A 27,369-nucleotide genomic window follows, 5' to 3' on the forward strand; every position below is an offset into this window, starting at 1 on the left:
TTTTATTGTAATTTAATTGTATTTTGAGTAGAGGTTTTACTCATGATTAATATGTTAAGATTTATTCTTAACTAATAAAAGTGTACAAATTAAACTCTGAATTTAAGGTTAGTGAATTAATATTACTGAATATTCATACTGAAAAGTATTTTTATTTTGTGATGGGAGAAAACAAAAATTTTCTTCTATGCAAATCATTATATTTTCTGAAGAATTTGAAAAAAAGGGAGGGAGAATTCCGGTTGTTGTCATTTTCCCTCCATCTTCCTTCAATTCGTTGGTAAATAAACAAAATTGGCAAATATCTTGTAACTGTTAACTACCCAAGCCAAAACACTATGGCCCCCACAACCGCAGCCACCAAATCGACGTCGTTCCACCACCGCATCATAACCCTAGACGCCGCCGTTTCCAAATCAATCCACACGCTCTTCCACACATCAATCCCCGGGTCCCTCCTCCTCCTCCTCGAATACTCCGCCGACTTTCGCTTCTCATTTCCCCTCGCACTCTCTCTCTACTTCACTCGCGTCCGCCGCCCTTACCTAATCCAGTTCCTCGTCGGCCTCCTCGTCGACCTCCTCTTCGTCGGCCTCGTCAAATCCATCTTCCGCAGATCACGCCCTCTCTACAATCCCGACATGAAGCCTGCCGTCTCCGTCGACCACTTCTCTTTCCCCAGCGGCCACGCCTCCCGCGTTTTCTTCGTTGCCTCGTTTATTTCTCTATTGGACGATTTTAGCGGAAATTGTTGGCTCGTCTTGGGCGTGTGGACTTGGGCTGTGTTGACTTCGTGTTCTAGGGTTTTGCTTGGACGGCATTTCGTCTCGGATGTTCTCGCTGGGGCGTGTTTGGGTGTCCTTGAAGCTGCGTTTGTGTTTCGCTTTTTGAAGGTAAAAACGATTGCAGTCTCATACCTACAAAATTAAGTCAATTGTATATGCTCTCCAAGTGTTGTAAATTACAATTCTTGGATATGAATGATTTTGCCTACTATGTTTCATTGCTGATCTTTTATTTAATAAAAGCCAGAAAAGTTTTGTTATTGTTCCGAATACTATATATCTGAATGTGCTTTATAATAGCTATATGGTTTGACGATAGTTGGTAATTCATTGTATCTTGGGATTGGTGACAAATTTCCTTTCAATGAGGTAGCTTGAGTAATTAAGGCAGAAACCAGCTTGCAAATGAAAATGCTGTTTACTCTGTTATGAATTACAATCTTTATGTGAGTGCTTGTATCATGGGAAGATACATTCTTCTCTGGTAGGTTTGCATATGAAGAGTTTGCATTCTTCTCTTATATCATGGGAAGATACATTCTTCTCTGGTATGTTTGCATATAAAGAGTTTACCTAATGGATAATAATAATTTGCTGAGTTGATTGTACCTTTCTTACTAAACATGCTCATCTTTGAAATGACTGTAACACTAATTTTTATTGTCCTTACCTTAAAAAAAAAAAAGAAAAAAACTCATATTCATTAGGCAACCCCAGGGCAGCTGGAGCTTCCACACGGGTGGTGGTGGAGAAAAGTTGAAATTTTCTGTCTATTCTTGATGTATAATAGCCAGAATTCCATTTGTATTATTTTCATAGATTATTTGAGTTGAATATCTAGAATTGATCTTTGAGTTTGATTAAAAGTAGTCTAGTACCACCCAGGTGCTCATTATCTTTCAAACCAAATTTTTAGTGTAGTTTACTTATGGCATACATCTATTGAAATCATGACTGATAAGCTTAGCTTGCAAAGATGATTTGAGGAAGGAAAGTGACGTTGTTGCATAGAGAAGAATAACATGACTGACTAGTTTTGAATAATTACAAAGAAGTAGTACAATGTTGTTGTGTGAGGAGGTGTCACTGATCTTTAGGATTATCAATGTTGGGCTGAGCTAGGCCACGGTGAGCTTCAAGAGTGATATGCCAATGCCTATCTCAAGCATGGATTAACTTGTTATATCCATGTCCTCCTTATGCATAACCCAGCACATGCTCTTATTCAAGCTTTGGGCTGAATTCGTGCTGGGCCAAATTAATGAAAACTTGAACACCCCAAGCTGTTTCTCGATGGACTAGCTACAGTCATTTCTTCTTTTAAATTCTGATTCAATTGATTGACTAATTGATTCAGAGGACTTATGCACAATCTTTCTTCTTCATTTTTTTTTGCGCTTGAATTTTGTTTTCTATTATTTTCTTGGAATGAATGAAAATGTCATACGGCAACAACATATTAGATGCTATAATAAATGGCTTGTTACACTAAAATTTAATTGTTCACTTCTGAGATATGAGACTAATGCACTGGCATTTGTGTCCACTACCTATTAGAGGTTAAAATGGAAATCCTGGGTGTGCCTGCCATTCAGTAGCCGAAGCTACTTATTCTCCTATACATTGGAGATGGGTTCTTCTGTGCTGTTCCTTACTTCCTCTTGGACATTGCATGGGTTTTGGAAGAATCAGCATTGTTAATTCCATGTTAATATCTGCAGGTGTCATCTGGGCTTTTTTTATATTATTGCAATTATGTAGCTTCGTGAAACAAATTGAAGCTGCGAACATACCCCTTTTTTTTCCAGAGTGCTTTGGCAAATGGTTATTTTCTCTTTTGCAATGTATTACCATCATTTAGATGGGATCAGTTGATCTCCAATTTTACTGTGCAGCCTTTGGAGATTATGTTTGTAAGGAAGGAGTGTTTGAACATTTAAATGAGAGTATTCTCCACAATAGTTGTAAAGCAGAGCTGCTAAGATCCCTACTGGTATATAGCTAGGCATTTCCCATTTTGGAAATTTTCAACTCCTTCAGGGCTGTGGCTAGACAACTTGGCATACATGTGTTTATGCCAGATTGCCAGTTGCATCACATTAACTATCACACGTAATATTCAGGGTGTGTTGTGGAATCCATTCAATCCTATAAGGCCTATGGTGGCCACGTTTGCATACTCTACTGTCTTCTTAGGCCTTGTAGTCTGCTACTGAATAGGGATTCCAGCAGAGATTCAAGGTTCTAATTGACTGCAATGTTAAAACAACAGTTAAAAATGGGAGGAGCGAAGCTGTTGTCTTCCAATTATGTTGATAAAAAAATAGTCTGACTAGATATGTGTTAGTCTTCCACTTTTTCACGCTTCATTGAAATAGCCTGTTCTGATAACTGTAAATTTGATGCTTTAAGTGGAACTTTTTGCTTGTCCAAGATTTGAAAGAGGAATAAATGATTAGTAGTTAGCAGAATCATCCATTAAGCAGCTGCTTTATTCATGATGATCTTTATCAGATAAGGTGTTGTTGATTTATTGACTGATTGTGACATCAGAAGCTAGCTAGATTAGTGCTGTCAATGATTGTTATAAGTTGCTAGTAGTCATTGAGGTTGTTTATTGATGAAAATTTGAAATGTTACTAGATATAAAGTTGACTGGTAGCACATGGGGCACTGAAAGGTTTACATTCATAACAGTGCTTGTTAGCTGTTTAGTTTTATGGGGCACAAAAAAAAACCTTGGGATTTATGTGATTTGTTGTGTTTTAATTGCTTTTGGTGAAATATGGATGCATTCTATTAAATCTGAGCATCTCTACTTTGCAGTGAAATTGGAACCAATGCTGGTTTTCCGTAGAAACTGATTTTCAATCATACTGTTGTCCCGTGGAAACTGAAGATGGCTTGTTCCTTTAGTTTTTAGTAGGATATAACTATCAGCTTTATATGTTTGAACACACTAGCTTTAGGGGTCCTACCACTTGGAAATTTAGCCTTGAATATGTGGTTGGTTCTTCAGGTTCGTCTGTATTGGAGTTTTGTGTCTGGTCCCCTTGTGCTTGACCGGAGCTTTTGGCTTTTGAGTTGGGATAAAAGTTTCTTAATCTTGCAGGATCGCTGCATGTGCTTTCATCATTGCTTTTATATAATCTTAGTTTGAATCCTTAAAAGTGGGCTCTCCTACAAAACCTACTAAGCTTTTTCTCCCAAACAAGAAGAGACAATCATTGAAAAACGCAGTGAGGTTCTTACAAAGCCTACTAAGCTTTTTCTCTCCCAAACAGGAAGAGGCAATCATTGAAAAACGCAGTGAGGTTAATCATGCGGGCATCCTAGATAGTCTATACTGGTATTAGAACAGATTAAGCAAATTAGAAGATTTAAGGAAATCAAACTTTCCAGATTGTGTTTTGAATTTAATTCAAGTCGTGTCGGCAGGAGCTCGGTCCCATCGCTAGACGATCAACATGAGAAATCCATGGCAAATACAACTGAACAAGATAAGAGTCCACTCAATGGCTTCATCGCATATCTAATGCCAACCTTTCATTGAAAAAGAAAAAGGAAAAAGCTGACTTCTTGGCAAGGAAGTAATGCAAACATGTGAATGTAAAGTAGGGGTGGGAAAAGAAATAAACGAATCGTAAATGAATTGGGTCAAAGTTCTTCTGATTCGGATTCAATTCGTTTATTAAACGAATTGAAATCTCATTATTTGGATTCGATTCGATTCGTTTAGTAGAATTAATAAACGAATCCAATTGAATCCGGATTCGTTTGTCCTATTACGAATTCATAACGAATAGAATTGAATCAGAATTCGTTTACAATTCGTTTAGAAAAATATAATTAATAAATAAATTAAACAAAATAAAATAATAAAAAGCCACAAATTTAATATCCTACAACAAAATACAAATAACACACAAAACTATATTTTAAAATTAAATATACAGTCAACCTAATTACAATATTAACCTTCAAATTTTAAAAAAATTTCAAATAAATTTAAGGACAAAAAAGTAATTTAATTAAACGAATTTTAAACTAATCGACTTGCATTCGATTCGTTTATAACTCGTTTATTAAACGAATCCTAAATGAATAAATGAATCACTATCTTCAAACCCAGATTCGATTCATTTAATTAGTGAATCAAATCGAATTCATCCATTTATTAAACGAATCAATTTTTTCAAACTCAAACCCATTTAATTCGCATCGAATCGAATGGAATAAAGGAATCATGACCCATATTCCAACACTAAGATTATAAAGCAGGATTAAGTCTGAGCAGGGAAGCCTGGTCTGCATAGCGCTGAGCTCACTGTCATTTATTGGTCACTCCAGCTTGTGAAAGCATCCCAAGAAAGTAATGCAAACACGTGAATCTAACTGGATTTGTGTACTAACAGTTCTTTCTAGGAGGCTAAATGCTTTGACTATCGTTGCCGTGAAGTTTGGACATACATTTCGATGAACTCAGATAAATTGAGCATCTTTCTTTTTCCAAAAGATCAGGACCACTGAGTGAAATTGGATTCTGGAGCCAAATAATGGTGGATTTACACATGTATATGGATTTTCGGCAGTCCCACTTCTTCATCATCTCTGCCGTAAATCAGAACCTGGGCAGAGAAATGCAGAAGCAAAGATACTGACACTATTTCAGTAGAAAGATTAGAAAAGTTTTGGGTGATGAAGGCAATGTATCATTTGGAGCCCTGTCCCGTTGCCCCACTAGTTATGATGATGAAGAAAGAGGGAGAAAGAGGATTTGTATATTTGCTTTAAGTTCGCTTTTATTATCTTGATTATCATTAGAATTTCGAGTTTTGCTTGCTTTAAATCGATTTTCTTTTTCTTTTAAATGTGATGTAACTCAATAATTGTGAACGAAAGTATAAAGTCTTCTCTTCTAGACCTAACGTGCGTGGAAGCTTTGCTCTTGAGAAAATTTTTGCATGAAGTGAATCTTGAACTAACCTACTTGCAATTTGCGAGTTGCGACGAAACTTAAGGGAAAATTGCATGGATCATGGATGTGACCTCGCTAGGAGATAAGATTTTACCCAACAGGTGAATATTTTCTTTTTGACCAATTAAGTAGTAATCTTGTGTTCTGTTCATATCTGACAAAAATGGGTGGCTTACTCATTATCTTGACAAAGAAAGTAATTACTGTTTTTATTTGGACACTCTGGAATTGCCATGTACTGCAATCATATCACATCATTAATTGCATTTATGAGTTTGTTGGATCTTCGCTTCCTGTTATATTCTCTGCTGAAGAACTTGCCGTTTGGAGATTGAAGTAGTGTAGTTGAATAGGATTTATTCTTCTGTTTTAAATTTGTAAATTAGAAAAATGGGTTTTATCAAGAATGGTTACGAACTGACCCTAAATAAATAACCTAGAGTTTAGTTGTTTTTTTACCGGCCTTTCGGTGATGAATTATGCTTGGGGTTGGAATGATATGATTGATTTTGAATGACTCGTGGCATGTTCATATGTTCTATCCCAAATTACTGATAAAAGTTATGGTAGGCAGAAAATAGAACCCACCTAGACATTTAGCTATATGGAGGACACAACACAAAGTTGTACAAAAATGTTACATTCATGAAATTCACATGCTCTTCGGCCTGCAAGCCACCCTGTAGACAGACACAATTGCTACTACGAAGCCTTAATTCAACTCTACTTTGGCATGTTTCCCAAATGAGACAAAAATCAAGGACTCAATTTATCAAAGACGCAATCATTCTACTTTGTGGGTGGTATTTGCCTTCACTTAAAGTGATTAGCATTGTTGAGTAGTAGCAAAGAAAAACGCGAGTAAATCCAAGATTTTCATTGTCACTGGAAATTTCTTTCCACTTACTTAGTGCTTGCTCTCTGTTGCCATTCACAAATGATATTTCAATTCAATAATTGTCCTCTATGCATCATTATGTGAATGATACTTTTCTTGCTTGTAACTGTTCATTATATAAATTCAAGAGTCTCTGGCTAATCAATTTGAATTCAAATCTTTGGGTGCCCCAAAGCTTTTCTTTACATATCAATGTACCATACTCTCTAGAAGGGCAATAATAGACAACCTATTACACTAGCCACATGATGTGAAGACACAAAGAAATAAACCCCCTTCCTTTTTGGCACATGGAGCCTTTAATTACAAGCAAGTTGAAACTATTGACACAAACAAGCAAGGGAATCGGATCCGATACCATGCCCACTTCAAAAATTGCCTCGAGCGGATGATGGTATGGGCAGGCACATGTTGTGCTGGTAAGGTACATTTTAATTGGATATGATATATAATTAATTTGAAGTGATTGGGGAGCATACGAGAATTGCTCCATGCATACTAGACACGAGGGGCGTTGGAGGGACCGGTTGTTATTGCTTCAATGAGTTGTTTCCCAACTGGAAGTTTGCTTATCCCCTTGAGAAATTTTATTTCAATGTTTAGTACTTGAGAAACATGGATTTGATTGCCGGTTGTTGCTTTCTTTACCCACTCGACCCACTTCCAATTCATGATAATGAAAATTATTTTCATTGTTGTGGATTCAGAAAAAGTTTCATCAAAGTTTTGTGAATAGAATGAAGTTTGCAGGCTTTTGGAGGCCGTGAAGGCATGAATCATACATTTTTAGTGCCCCACGTTCCAAAAAAATCTTTATGGCATCCGAGTTTTGACCTTTGCATCTCTGTCCATTCAGTTCAAAGTGCTTAGCTCGATTGTGCTCTTCACCGTGCAATGTTTTCAATATCTTTCAAGAAAATGCATGCCAAGTTGATGAACCAAAATGAATCTCTCTTAAGCATACCGTAAGCTGTAATCTGCTTTCTGTTTGTTCTTTTAAAGTGACTTCTGAAAGAGTTTGGCTAAAGAGCTTTTTTCCGCAATTATATAATATCTTACAAAATTATAAAGGTATATTTTACCTTACCTTTCAAGTATGTGTCCGTAAAAGTGAAAACCTTCCAGTTTTATTAAAAGTACAGCACGTGCAATGACACCAAATCTCTTAAGAGCTGTCACCTTGATAGTGAGAGGGAGGCCTTGATCCAGCCGGTGGCAAAGAGAACGATAGCTAGATTCCATGAGACAATGAAGCAAGAATCAACGGTGTCCAATTCAAAAACTGAAAAAAAGTAACATGGGTCAAAAAAATCACTTTAGCCATCACGAAAAATATATATACACTTACAGCTCCGATGACCCATAAATTTTTCTTTTATTTTGTTTCTCTTAAAAGCATCATTGTCTCCTGTTGCTACAGAAGTGATCACTTAGTACCATCATTGGATTGGAACCAATAACAGTAACATGCCATGCATAAAAGCCTTTTAGCATCTGCTTATTACGTATGAAAAAAAAAATTAATAGATTACACCATCCCTTATAACTTGGAATTGATGATGCTCTCCAGTCTTTGCCTCCATTTGAACAAACAAAAGTTGTACTGATCAATGTATATACCCAGAAAAAAGAAAAAATAATATTTAAAACTTTGTTGATAAATTGATATTAGGATATATATATATATATATAAAAGTGAATATTCCCGTCTGATTCCACTTTTAGAAAGGTCATTTACAACAAAAGCTAAGTCATCAAAAAAGGGGGATTTAGGGAGGCAGATCATATACAGCCGATTCCCTATTAGCAGCTACCAATACATTATTGGATCCACTTTGTATAATTTTCAAAGCCAATATTCATGCTGATCGAATAGTGTCTTGAAGCAACACTAATTTTTATAAATATATGCCATCAAGACAAGGACCCATAAGACTCCTCAATTATTGTCTACGTACGCATCACTTCATCATCTTGGCGCGCAAAAACATCAATCCTTTTAATTCGAATCTTTGGTGCAGAGACTAGTTAATCATGCTAAATTTTGCCGCTTAATTAAAGATAATATTGTCATTTGTGTAAAACTGTAACGTATGTAGCACGAGTGCCGCAAGCTACGCAGAGGCCATGATTGAAAAAGTTTTAAGATGTAAGATAAATTATAATTCATTTGGAGTGCGTTTGTTAACTTGCATTATAGTGTATTATGTTGCATTAAAATATTGTAATTATGCTAATTCATATATTTGGCTGCATAATTCTATTTGCGTTGTACTGCATTAAAAAAAAAAGTGAGTAATACGATGAAAGGAGCACAAAATAATTTCATGAGAAAATCAGGTTTAGACTGTATGGCATTAAAATACTCTACATATTTTAAATTTTAATAATTTTATTTTAAATATGTGAAGGAATCTAATTATTTAATTATTTATTATTTACTAAAATACTAAATCTAAAAATAAATTTAAATCAAACAATCATATTAGAAATTAATAAATAAAAATTAATTCATAGTTAAATTTAAAATTTAATAATATAACTTAATTTAATTTATATTATCATTTATATTATAGTAAATAATATATAAAAATAATTATTTAATAACTAATTTAAAAAATTCATAATATAATATTAAACTATTAATAAGTTTAAATATTATATTAATTTAAGTTTAATATTAATATAAAATAATACTACAAAATAATATTACATATAATACATTCATACTATACTAAATATAGTATTTTATTATAATTTAATGGAATACACCGCAATGCAATGCACCATAATGTAATACAACTAATCAATATAATGTAATGCAGTGTGCCAAACGCACCCTTGACGCATTGCTTCTTCTTTTTTTATTTAATTGGAAACCTTTGATTTTTGTAATTGCTCTTATTTTTTTCTAATCGGAAATTAACATTTGATTTTTGTTAAACCTACGTTTGCTTTGTTGGTCTACCAAACTTTATACAATGGTATAAAACTATAAAATACACTGTAAATTGAATGATAAGAATAAAAATTTCGAGAGCCACAAAAACTTGAGATTAGAACAAAGATATGAAATGGCCAAATGGAAAAATTAGTCAATACGAAAATGGCCAAATTGAATGATAAGATGGAGGCTTAGTCTGAAAATTACTCAATATGAATGACATTAGAAATTAGTCAATAGGAAATGGCCAAATGGCAGAACAAAAATAAGTCTAATCCTATTGTTAAGGCGTCCCCCACTACCTTAAGACATGACCACGTGACACGTGTGGATATCCTCTCCGCCATCACTTTCAAAGAAGCCTCGCAATTCACAAGCTTAATTAATTCACTTCTAAACTGTATACTTATGGTTCATGCAAATTGACATTTACAATAACTTACAGTGCAGCTAAATTACAAGTTCACTCCACCATTGATCCTACTATATTACTTATATTCACACTAATATGATTGGTTGTAAGTTACTATAATGGTAAATAAGCAAAAGCTTATATTTATTATTTTATATATGAGTGAGTTTCCAATCAGGCATCCTTAATTATATTGATGTCGGGGGTAAAAAATAAAAAAAATATAAATTTTACTATACTACAAGATAAAATACATTGCATTAGAGTTTATATTTTTAATTTATTCTTGACTTTAATACAATTAAGAATCCTTTATTAGAATATATATGTGTGTGTGTATGTATTACATAATAAAATATAATATAAGAAAAACATATATTATAATATATTACAGAATAAAATATATTGTATTAGAGTGTGTATTTTTCTTATCATTCAGTTTATTTTCTATTTTAATAATTTAAAGAATTCTTTATTGGATAATGGTTATATATATATATATATATATATATGTAAAGTACCAAAATCATTCCCATTATATATTCTTCTATGAGATAGTTTTATCTTCATTCAATTTTAAGACAACTTGTACCGATGGTTTTTTCAATAGAATAGATGTATTCCATATATATATATATAAAAGTGAGATTTTTGACTTTAGTAGTCTGGCACTCAGAAGTAAGTAACAGGTTTGCCTTTTAAAGAGATGCGATTATACATATTGCCAAAAGAAACGACTTGTGATTGGGACTATCTTAAGAGTTAAGCTCTTGTATGTAGTGGGGCCATGTGAGAGAGGGAATTAACACAACTTAATATGGACACATGGCTTTGGGATAAGGGGGATGGTTTCGGTCTCACAAAGAGTTGACACCATTATTTTCAGGGTTTAGTGACTTTGATTTGATTTCTCCTCGCCCATTTCATGATATTTAATGTATTATGTGAATGATTTGATTTTGATATTCATTTCGCAGTTCTCTGTCGAACTGTTAAGCCATGTCATCGAACACAAACTTTGCTTTTAGATTCCTATGAAAGCTTAATGCGTGTCTTCTCGTCAAAAACCATATTCAATATAATGAACACAAAGTATCTTACCCATTTATCATGTTCATATTAAACTCTTGGTTCTTTCCTTATCTTGTAGCTAGTTAGCACAGTACTCAATTAATTTGGTCGACAACTGATAACAACTAGAGTTTGATTGACGTTACGTTCAGTAACCCAACATGGAGAGCCTTAATCTTTTTGAAGACGTTGAAATGGTTCATAATTCAATTATTCAAATAAAGACTTCTCAATGAGAAAAATATGTAACAGCAAGGTCCCCACCGAACTCATTAATTTCTTTGGCGTCACTTTTAATTTATTCGTAGATCCACACCTTACTAAAATGGTAAAATGTAGGGACTAACTAGTGATACATGTGGGGTTCAATCTTTGTGATGATTGATAACCATTATACTATTATCAACCGCACACAGAAAGTCATTGCAATAGTTGTTTCAACCATTAATTATTGCTCGAACTATAACTTGTGGCTTAACTTGAAATATATAAAAGAAAAGTTAGAAGTTAAATGTAACATCCATCAATACAAGTATTGCACCCACTAAGTTTTTTAAGTGTTGTTTTGGGTTGCGGAGTGTAATATTTTTGTGTGTGATGTATAATGCAACATAGCCTTGACCACCAGATATGGGTGAATCAGATCGTTTGATGAGTCTGCGAGTCAGGCCCGTGGCCGGCTCAGCATATATCGTCGGCATAGATACAGTTCAGTACTGACAACAGAGGCAGATACACTTTTAACCTACGTATACAGAGAGAAATCCCACCTGACCCCAACGCTCTGCTCTTATTTTAACAACAATATATGTTAGTTTACTGGAGTTAGTAAATAAAAATATAATATACGTAAACCCTAATTACCCGTCACTTGCGTAATAAACCATCTTCTAGGCCAAGGCAAAGCGCTGAAGTGAAGTAAGAAAATGGAAGAAAATGCCTCGAGAGAAGAAGAGAAATAATAAGATAAAAGAAAAGTGGGGGGGGGGGAAATAAATGTGGAAGCGTGGGGAGTGGAAGAAAGAGCCGCATGTGCGTAATTATTCTTGTTGTTCCCGTTCGTAGTGGACGCGTGTCAGAGTTTTGGCTTAACCCCCCCGCCCCGTCGTCCGGCTCCGTCCACACGCACCGTTTCATCATACGATCACTTTTATCTAACTAATTAATTATTTTTCATTTAATTTAATTTTACATTTTAATATTATAAATATATTATGTTTCTTACAGTAACATAGCAGCGGACTACTACCGTTCTCTCGCTCTTTCCTCCGTTGCATCACTTTCACGTATTTAATGTATTGTGCTATTCTTGAATTCAGAATCGATTTTTTTTTTTTTTTTAATACAGGGTGAGGGTGGATTTGTTTAGCCGGACTTTTGAAAACAACAGTACTTTTGGTTAAGGAATTTATTATCTATTAGTGCACGGAAAGAGAAGAAGAAACAAAGGGAATTTATTGGATAGTGCAATCCCTATTTTCCCCCCTAATAATTTAGTTGTAGACTGATGATGTTACATGCAAAACACAACTTGATTTATCTCATTTGTTAAATTAATTAATACAACTACATTTCACCTCACGCACCTGCTAAGGTTCATTGTATATAATTTATATTTAATCCAAAATTAAATTTTTTTTTTAAATTTCTTTGGTTGTTTGACAAGAAATAATTGAGTTATCATGAAAGAAATTGATATTAAGTTGATCTAAGTTGCAAATTATGTAATTTAACAGCATCCTTCGCCTCATATTCAGGAGAATTGAAAGGTACTGTTTATTTTTATGTCTGAAAATTGAATAATGGGTACCACACCAAAAACTTTATGCAAATTTTATTTGGAACCTTGCAATGTTTTTAAAATACGAAGAAGAAACATATGTATAGTTTAAAATGATATTTATGTCAAAATACTAATTTTCAGCTTTTTCTGTTCAGATGTTGAGAAAAGAAAACAGATATGTCATTTAAGTATTTATGTCCAAATCTATTTAAACTTCAAACTAAATTCAGATTTATTCAAATTTTAGATTAAAAAAAAAACAAATACAACTTTCTGAAACCTTAGGTGTTGGGATAAAAAAACTGTTTTTTGTGGATCAAAGCATAGACATTTTTAATTTTTATGTCTAATCTATGATATATACTACTATGTACACTATTGTAAAATTTAAGATATCAAAATTTGAGAATATGACGAAAAGTTGGATATTTTAATTTGAGATTGGAGGTTTTGTATTTACTTAATAGCACGACGTCAATTTCATAAAGTACTGTGTATCTTCATTTTAATTATAACCTAATAACTAACTCAGTTCCTTCTCAACCCAAGACTTCTAATTTTAGTCAAAACATTTTACGAACATGTTCGGACATTGATGTTTGTAGACAATATTAAAGCATTTACAACTTCCCGTTTAGCCCAATATCGATGAATTTATTGTAGTCATTGATTTGTCACTTTCATTAGATAGCTTTTGGATTTTCTTTTTGAAATTTGTTTTACTTTTGATCCCGTAAAATGTAGTAGGTCATAAGATTAAGTTCTATTTCTTCCAAATTATGGATCATTTTGGACAGATTTGTTGGAAAGTCAAAAAACAGAGAAAATAATGTTATAGAAAGAATACTCTTAAAATATTATTATTTATTTATTCACTATTTAAAACGTATATATTTATATGATTAGTTGAAGCGTGACAATAAACAGAAGGAATAATTTTTTTCAATAGACTTGAAACCCAACTTAAATTGAATTATACGGCGATAAGTAGTTAAATAATAATAATAATATAAATAAATAAATAAATAAATTTAGCTTTTGGCCCCGCAAAATTTGTGACCACTCCTTGTTTAGAGGTTCCCGCCTTTCTTCCCATTTTTGCTTCGCTTGTGTTCTTACTATTATTCTGACTTTTATGTATAAAAATAATGTTATTAGAATGGTGTCAAGTGACATCTTTGTGATCGTATACTAATTTATTCATTTCAGAAGAGAAGTTTGAAAACATAATGTAAAATTTGTATATCGTCTATTCGAAACTTTATGAGGCTAACATGACCTTCGGTACTTAATGGATCGTATGAGTTATTTGTTGGAATTTTTGCTGTTGCATAAGGAGATTCTATCAACAAAAATGTCAGATAAAAAATATAAAAAAAAAAATGGAGATATTTGAACTCATCAAAATATTATCTACACCCATTTGCTATGTAAACCAATCTGCCTCTCAAATTTGAAAATTAAAAATTTACTATATATATATATATATCCAATCAAATACCAAATCTGCCCTCTAATAACTAATTTTTTACATTTTCACATTCTTTTTTACTGAACAAAATATATTAGAACGATTTATCTGTCATTGATTACCAAGCAACCGAATATTTGTTCAAATAAAATCGACAAAAGAAATTAATCAAACCCATTTTAATATTATTTTTTAATTTTTTAGGTGTGCAACTTTTTAATCATGACTTATAATGTTGTTTATTTCTCAAGTTTTCTTTCTTTGCAAGTGATTTTGAAATCCAAGCTGAAATAAACATATGAAGATAATTGGGAACTAATCTACTAGCTGCAGGTTAAGATTAAGCCTTAAGGCACTTGCAGGTGTAGCCGAAAATTAATGAATACATCACTAACGGGATTTTTTTATGGCATGCACAGTTACGCGGTGACATGAGTCGTGAGCAGAACAGGAAGCATAAGGCAAAGGCAAAGCCGATCAGTGAGCATCTCTCTCGATTTATTTTTATTTTATTTTATTTTTTTACAAATAAGCATGAAAAAACACCTCCTAAGACAATTCCATTACATTATTAAACGAGGTTAAAAAAAGATTAGAAAAACATATTAGCATATTTCCTGCTAAAAAAATAAATTATTGATTTTGAAAAATTTAGAAAAGAGTAAGGTATTTGGAATGGAAGAGATTCCATAGTTTAATGCGGTACACTCCTCTCTCTCTCTCTCTCTCTCTCTCTCTCTCTCTCTCTTAAAGGAGCGATACATTCAATTTGTGAAAGTGACGGAATTGTTTATGAAACAAAATAATTATTTTTGCCACAAATCTATTTTAATATTATCCTTTAAAAAAAATCATCTTTTGTAATATTTCTACTTCAATTAACAAAAAATAAAATGACTTAACAATTATTCGCAACAATATCAATAGTAATTGGAGGTGATATTTTTCACACTCAAAGGTTTGGAAAAAGTTCATAGACCCATTAACATAATACAAATTTACATGATAAAAGCAGTTGTTCGATTGACCTTTATCAGTCAAGTCGTTAGTGAATCAACCTATTAAAACCCATTTCATAAGGGATCAGATCCACTTATAAGATCAAAACATTTCACTTTACCCATTAACATTTAATTGTAATAATTCAATAAAATTTTCACAACTTAAATTATAAATTTTTTAAAAATTAATTTTTTTTTAAATTCACTACTCATGTAAAGTAAGCTTAATGCTCATTTTGTCCTTATAAACTAAGGAAATGTTTGTTTTTCTAACTAAGCGACTTAATTGATATAATTTCAATCAATTAAGTCACTAAGGTCTTATTTGGGATTGAGGAGATATAGCTTTTAACTTATAGTTACTATGAAAAAAAAACTGTAACTATAAAACAAAAGTTAATAGTATGAAGTAAAAATAATTTTTAAATAATAATTTTGACAAAATTATTAAAAATATAATAGATTTTTTATCGTATAAGTGAAAAATCATATAATTATAGCTTTGAATTTATAGTAGTCAGTGTTTACCAAACACTTTAGTACTATAACTTTTAAGTTATAGCTGTCTACCCTCAATCCTAACCAGGGCCTAAGTGTGTTAGTTTTTTCAACTCAATGAAAATTTTTAGTTATTAAGTTGTTAAGCCAATTTTTTTAGCTTTTTACGCAACCTTAAAAGTCTGAATGACATCATTGTAACATATTCTGCAAAATATCCTTATTCAAATTAATTTATTTTCATCTTTATCTAAATTAAACTCACTAATTAGCATTATTTTTCATCTTTATAACTTGTGATAATATAGTTGGAGATTATTTTTTTTTCGAATTAGTATTATATATCTTTACAAATTTTTATGAATATTTTTCATATAAAACATCATAAACTATAATAAAATTGATCAATATATTCTAGTTTAGAGTATTAAAGGGTTGTATTTATTTGAACACAATGTATGTTATAATTAAATACTAGATTATTTATGCTTTTTGAGATGTTTATTATTTGTTTAACATAAAAATTATGTAAGGGCACAGATGTAAAATAACTTGATTTCAAAATTTTTAAGTTGAAAAAACCAATGGGTACTTATTTTTAGAGATCTAGAAAAAAACACACAATATTATATTGAATATTTATGTGTATTCAAATTTCAAACTAATCCATATCTATTTAGATTACAAATTAAAACAATATTTTTTTAAAAGAAGACAAATTAATTTAGTAAGAAAAAATAAAAAAAAATTGAAAGAGAGAGAAATTTGTTCAGATTTTTATCATTATTACAGCAGAGAGAGAAAGTAGTTAATACAGATAATTTTGTAATTTTTTAAAAATTAATAAATTAAAATATTAGGTTATAAATTTATAATTATTTTAATTTAAAAAAAAGTGTTGAAAAGAAATTAATAAGTTGAAATAATCCACCCAAATTAAAATCGGTATTGATTCTAAAAACTCGATCCTACATTTGATCCTAATAAATTATAATTCTAACAATTTGACCATCGTGTTGTTGACTGTACCACATTGATGAATAAAATATATTAAAAAATCAACACCCACAATATAAATAAGAAAATTTGAAATAATAAATTATTAAGAGAAGGAGATGTGCATGATCGAAGAGTAGTTGGGAAAAGATCATTCGTCTGTTTGGGTTAAAAAGGTTTCCAACTTTAACCAACCGCAACTCAGTCAATGGGGAGGCACCAAAGGTTCAGTAACGTATGCTTGTTTGCACAATTGCACTGCACTGCTTCCCATAAAGCCAAAGCCTTACTTCTCGACAACTCCATCTTTTGCGTTTTCTTCGCTCTCAATTTCATCGAACTACAGAATAATTATTCAATTTTTTTTTAAAATTTTTATTTAGAGCAAAATTTAAATATTTTAAATACAGCAAAAAAATAAAAATAAAAGGACAAGAAAAGACTGAAAAAACATTAATGATTACCCAGTAAATGCCATTAAGGAAACGCCTCAGTTACTAGTCGTCAGCTGCCACAACGCAGTCTTCTGTCTTCTGTTCAAACTTGTCGCAAAATTAAGACGATATTTTACCGATAAATTACAAAATATCGTTCTGTTTTCTCTCTTTATCCGTGTCCCTTACTTAAAGAACATGAGAGAGGAAGAAAAATGAAGGAACGAACAAGTCTTTCTCGAACTTTTTTTTTTGCCCCTTTCGTAACTCAGTTTGAACACCCAGTTAATTACCATTCTGCCACTCTCTTAATTACCGCCTGCAGTCACCTCCAATGCCGCGTATAATATATATAATCACGCACTAGAACATCAACAACAACCGAAAAAGAAATATCAAAATATTTTTATTTAACGGGAATAATTATAATAATAATTTTATTCTTGCTTTGCCATCAATTCAAGCTATAACTCAACTCTCTTTATTTCGGTAGTTGCTCCCTCCCTCCTTCCTCTTCATTCGCCGACTCTCTTAGCTGCAGGCGGAGCTTCGTTTGTTCGTTAAGTTGTATTTGCTTGGATGGAAAAGTGAGAGAGTAGTGTGACTGAATTAAACTTTGTGTGATTGAGATCCAGAAAATGCGGGTGAAAGAGATGCATCCGTTATGCTGTATATCGCTGGAAAGTCCGGAGATAGGTGACCAGTCACCGGAAATGTCGCTGACGAGGGCGAGGAGTTTACCGGCGGGGGCGGTGACCGGCTTTTGCGGATCTGAGGGGAATGCGAAAGGATCGGAGGCCACCGTGGCGGGGGTTTTGTACAAGTGGACGAATTACGGTAAAGGATGGAGATCCAGGTGGTTTTTGTTGAAAAACGGAGTGCTTTCTTACTCTAAGATTCGGAGAACGGAGTATTTGAATTTACCCTCGTCCAGGGATGACGTCAGATTTATCGGTGAAATTTCCACCAATCGGCCTTCGAGAACGGACAGTGGCGGCTTTAGACGGAAGCAACAGAAAGACGTTGGCATTGTTCATTTGAAGGTAGCATGTAGTAATATACATACAAACAAAATATAAAAAATGCTAATTATAAATAAAAGTGAATTATTAGAACAAGAGATAATATAAAAGCCTTTTTGGCGGTACATTACATAAAGAGAGGTTGCTAAAATTGGTTAAAAAAATTTGATTCAAAAATTACTAATTCTACCATTTTTTTTCTATTTTAAGTCTTTAAATTGTAAGTTTTTATTTGGTAATGAAAAGAAAGCTTTGATGTCTGAGCAAAAAGCAAAGCAACAGCGGAGAGCTGAAGGTGCAGACTGTACAGAGCTACTCTTCTTTGTCATGTAATTTACTGTGATGTGATCCATGAAAGGCGTTCCTCTCTCTCTCTCTCTCTCTGTCTTTCATCATTTTTGTGATTTGCGATTTCGAATTTCAAGTTCATCTTTCACCTTTAAAAGCCTGGTGTTTTTCTTTTTTCCTTTTTTCTTTTTTCAACAGTTTAACTGGTTGTTAATTCGAGTGGGTCACATCAGCAGGTGGCCTCGACGGGTTTTGATAGGCTACAGTGTAGGTCTAGGTAATCCGCTGTCGTGTCACATCATCTCTTCTTGATCGGTTTTCGTTGGTTTAATAATCGGGGGATTTCATTCATCTTCATCGTCCATTTCTTTTCTTTTTCAATCTTTTCATTTAGTTAACTCCATACAAACAATAATCTCTTCTTCAGATTCTCACGTCCCAACCCGCCCTGATTGGTCAACTTACCTTGTTTTGTTTACCATCTTCCATCTTATACTGTGCACTTTTTTCTTTTTTTCAAACGTACTGATAGAACAGTGCTCAGATTAATTTTTTTTTTTTTTGGGTTTCCTGTGAAGGATAGCGGTGGGAATTTGTTTGTGGCCGTCACTTTGGGCGTTTGTGTTCTTTGACGCGTTCTGCTGGTTTACTTTATTTTAAGCTATCTGGTCTACGTGCGATAGGTTTCGATTTTCCAGTGAAATAAAGTATCGAAGAAAACAGTCGTGGGGACTTTTAGTCAACAGTCAGTGGGACTTTTTAACTTTAAGCTATATGGAGATCGAGGATGAGAAACTAAGAATATTCTTTGAGCTTCTCACACGTATGCTCCTTTCACCAGATCTGAATACTGAATAGGTTCCCATTTTGTTTTGACCCAGTGGTAAAATAATCCTCACTTTACTGAGTTTTAGTGGGTCTCCCTGTTAGTTAGTACCTGGTTGCCATTTCCTCAGTTCAGTTGGGTCATTGGCTTTTGGTGACCTGGAGGGGATTGTCTGATTTCTGAGTTTACGACTGGTTTCGCATCTGGGTACGAGTACTAGTTTGACTCGTGCATTTATTCTCGTGTTTTATGTTACCGTGATGAGCATGTATTTCTCTAATGGATTTTTTATTAGACAATGTGATGATGCCAGAGTTCGAAAATTATCACATTATCTTACATAGATTTTATTGGAATTTTTTTCTCAGATCTCGTCATTTCGAGAGAGCAAGTCTGATGATCGGCGGTTTTACATATTTACTGCTACGAAGACCCTACATTTGAGGACTAATTCGAGGAGAGATCGGGTTGCTTGGATACAAGCTTTGGTCTCGACTAGGAGCCTATACCCACTGAGAACACTGAATGATGGTCTCTCCATTGTACCAAAAGATTTATCAATTTCAACTGTGAGGCTTAAAAAGCGCTTGGTTGACGAGGGAGTTGGTGAGAACCTTGTCAAGGACTGCGAGCAGATCATGCTTTCAGAGTTCAATGAAATTCAAGGACAATTCAAAGTTCTTTGTGAGGAACGATCCAATTTACTTGACACCATAAGGCAGTTGGAGGTAATTGACTAAATTATGAGTATGCTTTGTTAATGAAATGCTTGTAACAGTCTTGAGGACTTGTTTTTGTCTATAGCCACAATTTTAATTCGATGTAAACTAAATTTAGTATTTGCTGAATTTTTATGTTTACTTGGATGGTGCATTTAATTCCCCCCTTTTTTTTTCCTTCTCTAGATTATAGTTTAATATATCCGGGGAGGATGTGATAATTTAAGAAATATATTCTGTTTTGTTGTGCTTCAGTGGATTGTAGTCATGATTACTTGAAAGTTTTCAACTTTTTGATATTTTAATTAAGGTTTCTTGGGAAGTTAATTAACCTCTCAGCTTCGAATTGCCTTTTTTTTCTTCCCTCCCCGTCATCATCTCCCATTTTTCATCTAAAATCAAGTTGTTTAAAGTTTCCACTTCATTAGCGCTGCTTTTGATCTTTGTTTCTTCTGACCAATCCTCTTGAACAATTATTTAATGTTGTCTTCAATTGGTTTTTTCTGAACTTCATGGAACTTCCACTTCTTCCTCCACACCCACCCGCCGCAACAACTATTTTGGGCTTTGATTTTCTGTCCAATTGCCTTAACCTCTTGACTTTTAAGCCACCATTTCTTAGAGGCATACTTCAAATTGTTTTTCACAATAATAAACTTCATTGATGAAACCACACATTTCAGATGCTGATGTTTGTATGATGGGAATATAGTATGCATAGCTACCATTTATAACTACTCAGTTCAACAAAAAGAAGTTCGAGCATGTTTGACAATGGTAAGATAAACACTTTCTTTAGTTATTTTGATGCATCAAATGCATAGAACATTCAGTGTCATGTCGATAACTGCTGGTATTTACTTATATCAAGAAACTAATTGATATTGAGCTATTTTGAGACAGGTCTGCTTTTAAGATTGCTTCTTGTTACACATTTTGTTAAAATCCTAATTTAATACCCCTAGGTTCCAGGTGTTTTAGTATCTACATTTTTCAAATAAGATAAGAATGTTATCTGGATTTGTGAACCCTTCAGCCTTAAGTTGAGGGATTGAAAATTGAAACATTTTACTTTCTCAAATAATTAATATGACTTTTGGATTTCCTATTTCATGTTTCTGATATGAGCAATGACCAGCTCTAGTCGAGCAACCTTCCCATGCAAAATATCTTTTCTTTGCCTGTGGGCTATTTTATTTCTTCGTAGATGCTTGCTTTAGATGTTCTTTCTTAGTCCACTGGTCGCTAGAGGATAGATGGAGTTGCATAAAACTTTTGTGTCAAATAAATGCGGCAAACCAGTTCCATTATGGAGGTTAACCAGCTATAAAGTTTAGCCATGTGCGCTAAGTGCACATCCAACCTTTTCCAACACTTAGCCTGTCCTTAATTTACACATCCAAACTCGATCCCTGCTTCAGTAGATAATGTCTATAAAAGACTGGTTGTGCTTATGGACAAAATCCCTTTAGGTTTTATTGATCTCTACTATGCCAAGCTATTACAGCTTCTATAGGTTTGATTGCAATATTCCGACCTGACCTTGCTATTTAGGAGTTCCAAAGTACTCTTCCAGGGAGGTATTACAAGGAGTTCCAGCAAGTAATTTTGCACCAACATGTTGGTTTTTTGTTTATTTAGTGTAATATAGGCTCTTTTTCTTTGCTTTTGCTAAGGACCTAAAAAGTCTGTGCAACCTCTTGTAACCTTGTTATGGATCGACAGAGAATTCATGTCATGTCTTAGTGCAAAATGTTTTCATTCATTTTTTTAATTTTCAGATTGGGGTATCCAATTTGTAATGTATGGGGTTAGTTGTCATGAATTTGCCACCCTGATGATATAATTGAATGGAACCAAAAACTTATTTATTTTTCCAATGTAATGTCATCATATGTGTTTTTATGCATATATTTGTGTAGATAGATGGATATATGGCTATTGAAACTCAAAAGCTGAAAAGAATACGCGTCGTCTTGGTACTCGTAATTTGCAATTAGTGACACCGGTTATTTGTCACAACATGCAAGTGGTTTTGAATTTGTTATTTTGTTATGTGCCTTCACTTTTTTTATTCCTTATTTGTCTGTGATATTTAAATTTGGTTTCCTTTTATAAAAGTGCAAATGTGACTTATGGTTAGATCATATATGTTACGAAATAAGCTTTAGCTTATCCATTGTATATCAAAAACTTTTCCTTTTCTTATGCAGGCTGCTAATATTGAAGCTGATGCTTCTGGAACCCCTGATGGTGAATACCAATTGTCCAAGCATGAATTTTCTAATCTAGGCCGTGGAAAATATAGTGGTGCTAGTAATATCCATTGTTTAAGCATCTCTTTCTTTGTAGAAAAGTTTAATATTTTTTTTTTATATTTAATTATGTTCCTCACATCTCTTTTCGGTTTTCAGAATGTAGCACAACTGAGTCATCTGATGATATTGAGAAACAAGAGCTTGAGGAGGTATCAGATGACGATGAAATTTCCTTCTATGATACAAGGGAGTTCTTTACCGAACCCTCTGTTAGTTGTAGGCCTGTAAAAGAAGTTACAAATCACGGCAGGGAGGAAGAACAACCAGGAAACACATTTAATACTTCAGAGAAGATGTATGACGAGAAGGAAAAATGTGATTCTAAATATCCAAACATTGAAAGGCGAAAGAAGCTGCCTGATCCAGTGGAGAAAGAGCGAGGGGTCAGTCTTTGGTCTATGATTAAAGATAATGTGGGAAAGGATCTTACACGGGTTTGTCTGCCTGTTTATTTTAATGAACCAATATCTTCCCTTCAAAAATGCTTCGAGGACTTGGAGTACTCTTACCTTCTGGATCGAGCGTACGAGTACGGAAAAGCGGTAAGACTGAAATTTATGAATTCTCAGTGTCTAGTCAGCCATGCTCCGGAATTTATGTATTTACATTGGTGACATGAGTGTGTGAACGAGTCTAGTTCATGTTATTATATACATTCCACAAGAAGGGTAGTGCATTTAATCATGCTTTTGATGTGAGGATCTACTATTTGTCTTGTAAATTCCGTTGCATCAAGGCTTCGTACTTAAAGCCTACATGCTGAAAAATTCCCTCATCATATTGTTGTGTAGGCTTAAGTTTTTTCGCCTCTTAATTGTAGTCCTGTATCCATTAAAAAGAGTTACCTGTCACAAATTGGATGATATATCAGCTTTTATACTGAATTGTAACGCACGGGATGGGCCTCATGGACGTTTTGGGGGATGGTTTGGGATTGAGTTGTAGAAAGGAGAGGGCCTCTCCCATTGCATTTTAATGTTTATCAATCTGGATATCTTTTGGACTCTTTGGCATTTTTAATGCTGTTAAATTTTTTGTAAGCATTAAAAAAGATATTATACTTTTATTTTTGTTAAATCTTACATATGCTTCCTTTGGCCATGTAATACTATCAGGGAAACAGTCTCCTCAGGATTCTAAATGTTGCTCCTTTGGCATTTTTAATGCTGTTAAATTTTTTGTAAGCATTAAAAAAGATATTATACTTTTATTTTTGTTAAATCTTACATATGCTTCCTTTGGCCATGTAATACTATCAGGGAAACAGTCTCCTCAGGATTCTAAATGTTGCTGCTTTTGCTGTCTCTGGATATGCTTCCTCTGAAGGCCGGCACTGTAAACCCTTCAATCCTTTACTTGGTGAAACTTATGAAGCTGACTATCCTGAGAAAGGAGTCCGGTTTTTCTCTGAAAAGGTCAGTATCTGGAATTTAACCGATTTGCCACCCAACATGGTGAAAGATATATTCAGCAGTTGCAATTTTTTTGATAAGAATATATGCAGCAATTGTAATGAACTATAGCAGACCAATTAGCTAATGAATGGGCACTTTTCACTTCCCAACTGTAAGCAGAGAATGGCCATATACATTTTTGGCAGAGACTTCAGCTAATGACATTTGAAAATTTTTGAAAAGGATAGGAGTTCTGTTGGTGGCCATCTGGATGATTGAAAGAAAAAGAAAAGAGCAGGAAAAAGGCAGGACCTCCATTTTATTTCCATTCTCAGAGGGAATCAAATTTCCATAATTACAATCCATAAATGTATTTAGATGACTTTTGTCAATGCTTTATGCAATCTTGACAAGTGAAATCTTTTTGAGAAGTCTGTCTAGGAGGATTTTTTCCGAAGTATTCCTTTGCTGTTCTTCAGTGTATATAATAGATAAACCATTATTTATAAATATGATAACATTCCCTAAAAACATAGGAAGTGGGTGGGTTGGGCCTGGCAAACTTCAAATACAATTTGACCACTTTCTAATATTTAGGCTGTTATGATTTGAATACAAATGCATCTGTTATAAAGCATACCCATAGATTTTACCAAACTAATATTTCAGAATCAAAACAAATTTCAGTAATATATTGAGTTGGAGCAGGTCAGTCACCACCCAACTGTTATTGCCTGCCACTGTGAAGGGAAAGGGTGGAAATTCTGGGGTGACAGCAACCTCCGGACAAAGTTTTGGGGGCGATCAATTCAGCTCGATCCAGTTGGAGTTCTGACTGTAGAATTTGACGATGGTGAAGTGTTCCAATGGAGCAAGGTGAGAGATGCTGCATGATTGTGTTTAGGCTGCATTTTATAACTCCATCTTTTATGATCTTCTCTTCGGTTTCTTTTTCTATTTTTCATAGAATACTTTCATGCTGTCTTAGGTCACGACGTCCATTTATAATCTTATCCTTGGCAAAATATACTGTGATCACCATGGGACAATGGAAATTCATGGTAATTGCCAATATTCATGCAAACTCAAGTTCAAAGAGCAGTCTATTCTTGACCGAAACCCTCACCAGGTTAGTAATACATTTTTAGCAAATTCTACTTTATTTGTTGTCTTGGAAAGAAAGAACCCTTTGATCAAGCTTAGTGCGTATTGGTTAATTGCTTTACATCTCTGTGGTTCTAAAGGCAGCTGCTGAATTGGGATATTGTGAAACTTGAAAAACAATTATGCTAATCTGTCCAACAACCAACTTCTATGCAGGTCAATGGGTTTGTTGAAGATGTTTTGGGTAAAAAAGTAGCTACATTATTTGGGAAATGGGATAATAGCATGTATTATATTAGTGGGGATGGGTCTGGCAAGCTGAAGGACGGCAATGTCTCGCCTGATGCCTCCTTGCTCTGGAAGAGCAATAAGGCCCCACTAAATCTCACTCGGTACAATTTAACATCGTTTGCAATCACACTAAATGAGCTAACGCCTGGACTGCAGGTAGAGATAGTGTATTAAATCTATCTCACATGCCATTTCTATTTCCCTCATATGCATATCTAATTGTTTCTTATAGCTGTGTCTGATCCCGGGTATTTGATCACGGATTAAGGAGAAGCTTCCACCTACGGATTCCAGGCTAAGACCAGACCAACGGCATCTGGAGAATGGTGAATATGAAAAGGCAAACGCAGAGAAGCAACGATTAGAAAGGAGGCAAAGAATGGTATGATTGGTACCTTCCCTGTCTTCTTCACATTATTTTTTCATTCAGCTTGATAGAGTTTTATATTCGCTCATGATTTTGTATCATGTATCAAAGATGCTCAACTACATGTTTAGATAGTACAGTTGATCCATGGATAAATTTTCTATATTGGATCCTGCAAATTGTCCGATTCCCTCATCATGTTCTTAGCATTTCTTTGATGGATAAGTATGAAAGATTATTAATAGCGTGAACTGTGAAACATTTATATGATGATATTGACATGTGTCCTGATAATTTTAATACTTCTCAGCAAGAATCTCTACATTTAGCCGGGAGTGGTTATTTATTAAGCCCACATTTATGAAGCATTTACTCTAATTCTTATTTTATATCAAACTTCCTCTTATTTTGCAGTCAAGAAAATTACAAGAAAATGGGTGGAAGCCTAGATGGTTCCGGGGGGAAGGTGAAAATGGATCCTTCCGCTATGTAGGTGGGTATTGGGAAGCCCGCAGGCAGCTCAAGTGGGATGAATGTCCAAATATATTTGGAGAATTTTGTGAAGATGTTCACAGCTCTGAAGACTCTTGAAGTTATGAAGGTTCGTACTTTCTTACTTGAACTTTACATTTTTGTGTTTAGGTAATAAAGCTTCTGTTCCAGCAGCAGTAGCAGCAACAATCCACATTTGTATGGTCAGAATTGAGCATAGAGTCTGTGTATTTTTATCCAAGTCAAAGACTATAAATATTTAGAATGTCACATCATTTACATGAACAAATTCGCTAGATTATTTTGTCAGGTCATTGATGAAATGCTAGCTGGTATGCCCGCAAAATGAATATAGGTTGTGATTTTGCAGACGAGGGCTTTAGTCTTCTTGTTGCCTGAATTCCACCATCACCTATTTGTGCTCTTAATTTCCGAATGGCTTTATAATGGCCATCTTTTTTCTGTAACTTAAAGTTTCAGATGGATATCAGGGAGTATAAGCCTTGTGAAGTTATTGGACCATTCAATAAATTATTAAATCTTCCTTTTGTTTTCTTTGTTCCTCAATTCCGTCTGAGATCAACACGATGAGAAACTACCTGCCTGAGGGACAGTGGAAAATAATATGCTTATTCCCACCATAGCTTATATTTACTGTTTTGTAGGGACCTCATGGCTCTTAACTTTCTGATTATGCAGAATGAGCGAGTTCTCATAACCATTTTGGAGCAGGCTGTAAAAGCAAGTGGTCCGGTTGCTCATGATTCTTCAGGTTTGCTGAAGTTATAGTCTGGGGTAAACAAAGTCATTCCCTGTAACATTGGAATGAAGATACAAATGATCAACAGGTCAGCCTAGTATTTCCTTATTGAATTCAAGTTTCTGTGAGCAAGGGGATTGGCGGGAATCGTTCATGTAATGTAGTCTATGTCTCGCTCCATAGTTCATTCGTAGTAGTTCCTTCAACACTAGTAGCCTCTGGCTGACAATTTCGTTTTGTTATTATTTATATTTTTGTTAGGAATAAATAAATAAATAATAATAATAATAATATTTTAGCTATCATTCGAAAAATAGAACCAACTATTATTATGTGATTTCTCTACTCTTCCACACACATGCCAATGATGAATAACATTGGGGTCGCCATTTTTTGTGTTATTTGAAACAAGGACAGTTTTTCTTTCATTTGTACGAAATAGGTCCCTGTTGAAACGACCAAAGTTACCTTCATGAATTGAATTGTATGTGACTTTAACAATCAACATATTTCAGTT

General features: G+C 33.9%; 2 protein-coding genes across 11 annotated transcripts; both read left to right on the forward strand.

Annotated features, from left to right (window-relative positions):
- The first annotated feature begins 164 nt into the window (after positions 1-164).
- On the forward strand, positions 165-3,855 carry LOC102614929 (probable lipid phosphate phosphatase beta). Of its 3 annotated transcripts, none has more exons than XM_052435683.1 (2): positions 165-893; positions 2,343-2,497. In XM_052435683.1, the coding sequence occupies exons 1-2, from the start codon at positions 339-341 to the stop codon at positions 2,484-2,486; spliced, it is 699 nt and encodes a 232-aa protein (XP_052291643.1). In that variant the 5' UTR covers positions 165-338; the 3' UTR covers positions 2,487-2,497. The 3 variants fall into 3 exon arrangements, with proteins under 3 accessions (XP_052291643.1, XP_006477219.2, XP_006477220.2); XM_006477156.4 differs by lacking the exon at positions 2,343-2,497 and adding an exon at positions 2,507-2,751 and having other exon boundaries at positions 170-893; XM_006477157.4 differs by lacking the exon at positions 2,343-2,497 and adding an exon at positions 3,612-3,855 and having other exon boundaries at positions 172-893.
- A 13,813-nt stretch (positions 3,856-17,668) lies between these two features.
- On the forward strand, positions 17,669-27,157 carry LOC102615416 (oxysterol-binding protein-related protein 2A). Of its 8 annotated transcripts, none has more exons than XM_052437840.1 (11): positions 17,672-18,314; positions 19,776-20,135; positions 22,340-22,442; positions 22,541-22,986; positions 23,704-23,859; positions 24,547-24,714; positions 24,827-24,967; positions 25,159-25,389; positions 25,502-25,615; positions 26,015-26,201; positions 26,758-27,157. In XM_052437840.1, exons 1-10 carry the CDS (start codon positions 17,910-17,912, stop codon positions 26,189-26,191), a joined length of 2,301 nt encoding a protein of 766 aa, XP_052293800.1. In that variant the 5' UTR covers positions 17,672-17,909; the 3' UTR covers positions 26,192-26,201; positions 26,758-27,157. The 8 variants fall into 8 exon arrangements, 6 of the variants coding, with proteins under 6 accessions (XP_006477227.2, XP_052293800.1, XP_006477222.2 ...); XM_006477159.4 differs by having other exon boundaries at positions 17,676-18,314; positions 26,792-27,157; XM_052437841.1 differs by having other exon boundaries at positions 17,676-18,314; positions 22,340-22,379; positions 26,792-27,157.
- The last annotated feature ends 212 nt before the right edge of the window (positions 27,158-27,369 follow it).

This window comes from Citrus sinensis, chromosome 3, assembly GCF_022201045.2.
Source record: "Citrus sinensis cultivar Valencia sweet orange chromosome 3, DVS_A1.0, whole genome shotgun sequence".
NCBI classification, from domain to species: domain Eukaryota; kingdom Viridiplantae; phylum Streptophyta; class Magnoliopsida; order Sapindales; family Rutaceae; genus Citrus; species Citrus sinensis.

Excerpts from the sequence above, each read along its gene's own strand:
- LOC102614929 (XM_052435683.1), top strand. The coding sequence starts at position 339 with ATGGCCCCCACAACCGCAGCCACCAAATCGACGTCGTTCCACCACCGC. Across the intron at positions 894-2,342 it reads TTGTGTTTCGCTTTTTGAAG|AGGTTAAAATGGAAATCCTG; the intron begins GTAAAAACGATT and ends ACTACCTATTAG.
- LOC102615416 (XM_052437840.1), top strand. The coding sequence starts at position 17,910 with ATGCGGGTGAAAGAGATGCATCCGTTATGCTGTATATCGCTGGAAAGT. Across the intron at positions 24,968-25,158 it reads TTGACCGAAACCCTCACCAG|GTCAATGGGTTTGTTGAAGA; the intron begins GTTAGTAATACA and ends ACTTCTATGCAG. Across the intron at positions 25,616-26,014 it reads TAGAAAGGAGGCAAAGAATG|TCAAGAAAATTACAAGAAAA; the intron begins GTATGATTGGTA and ends CTTATTTTGCAG.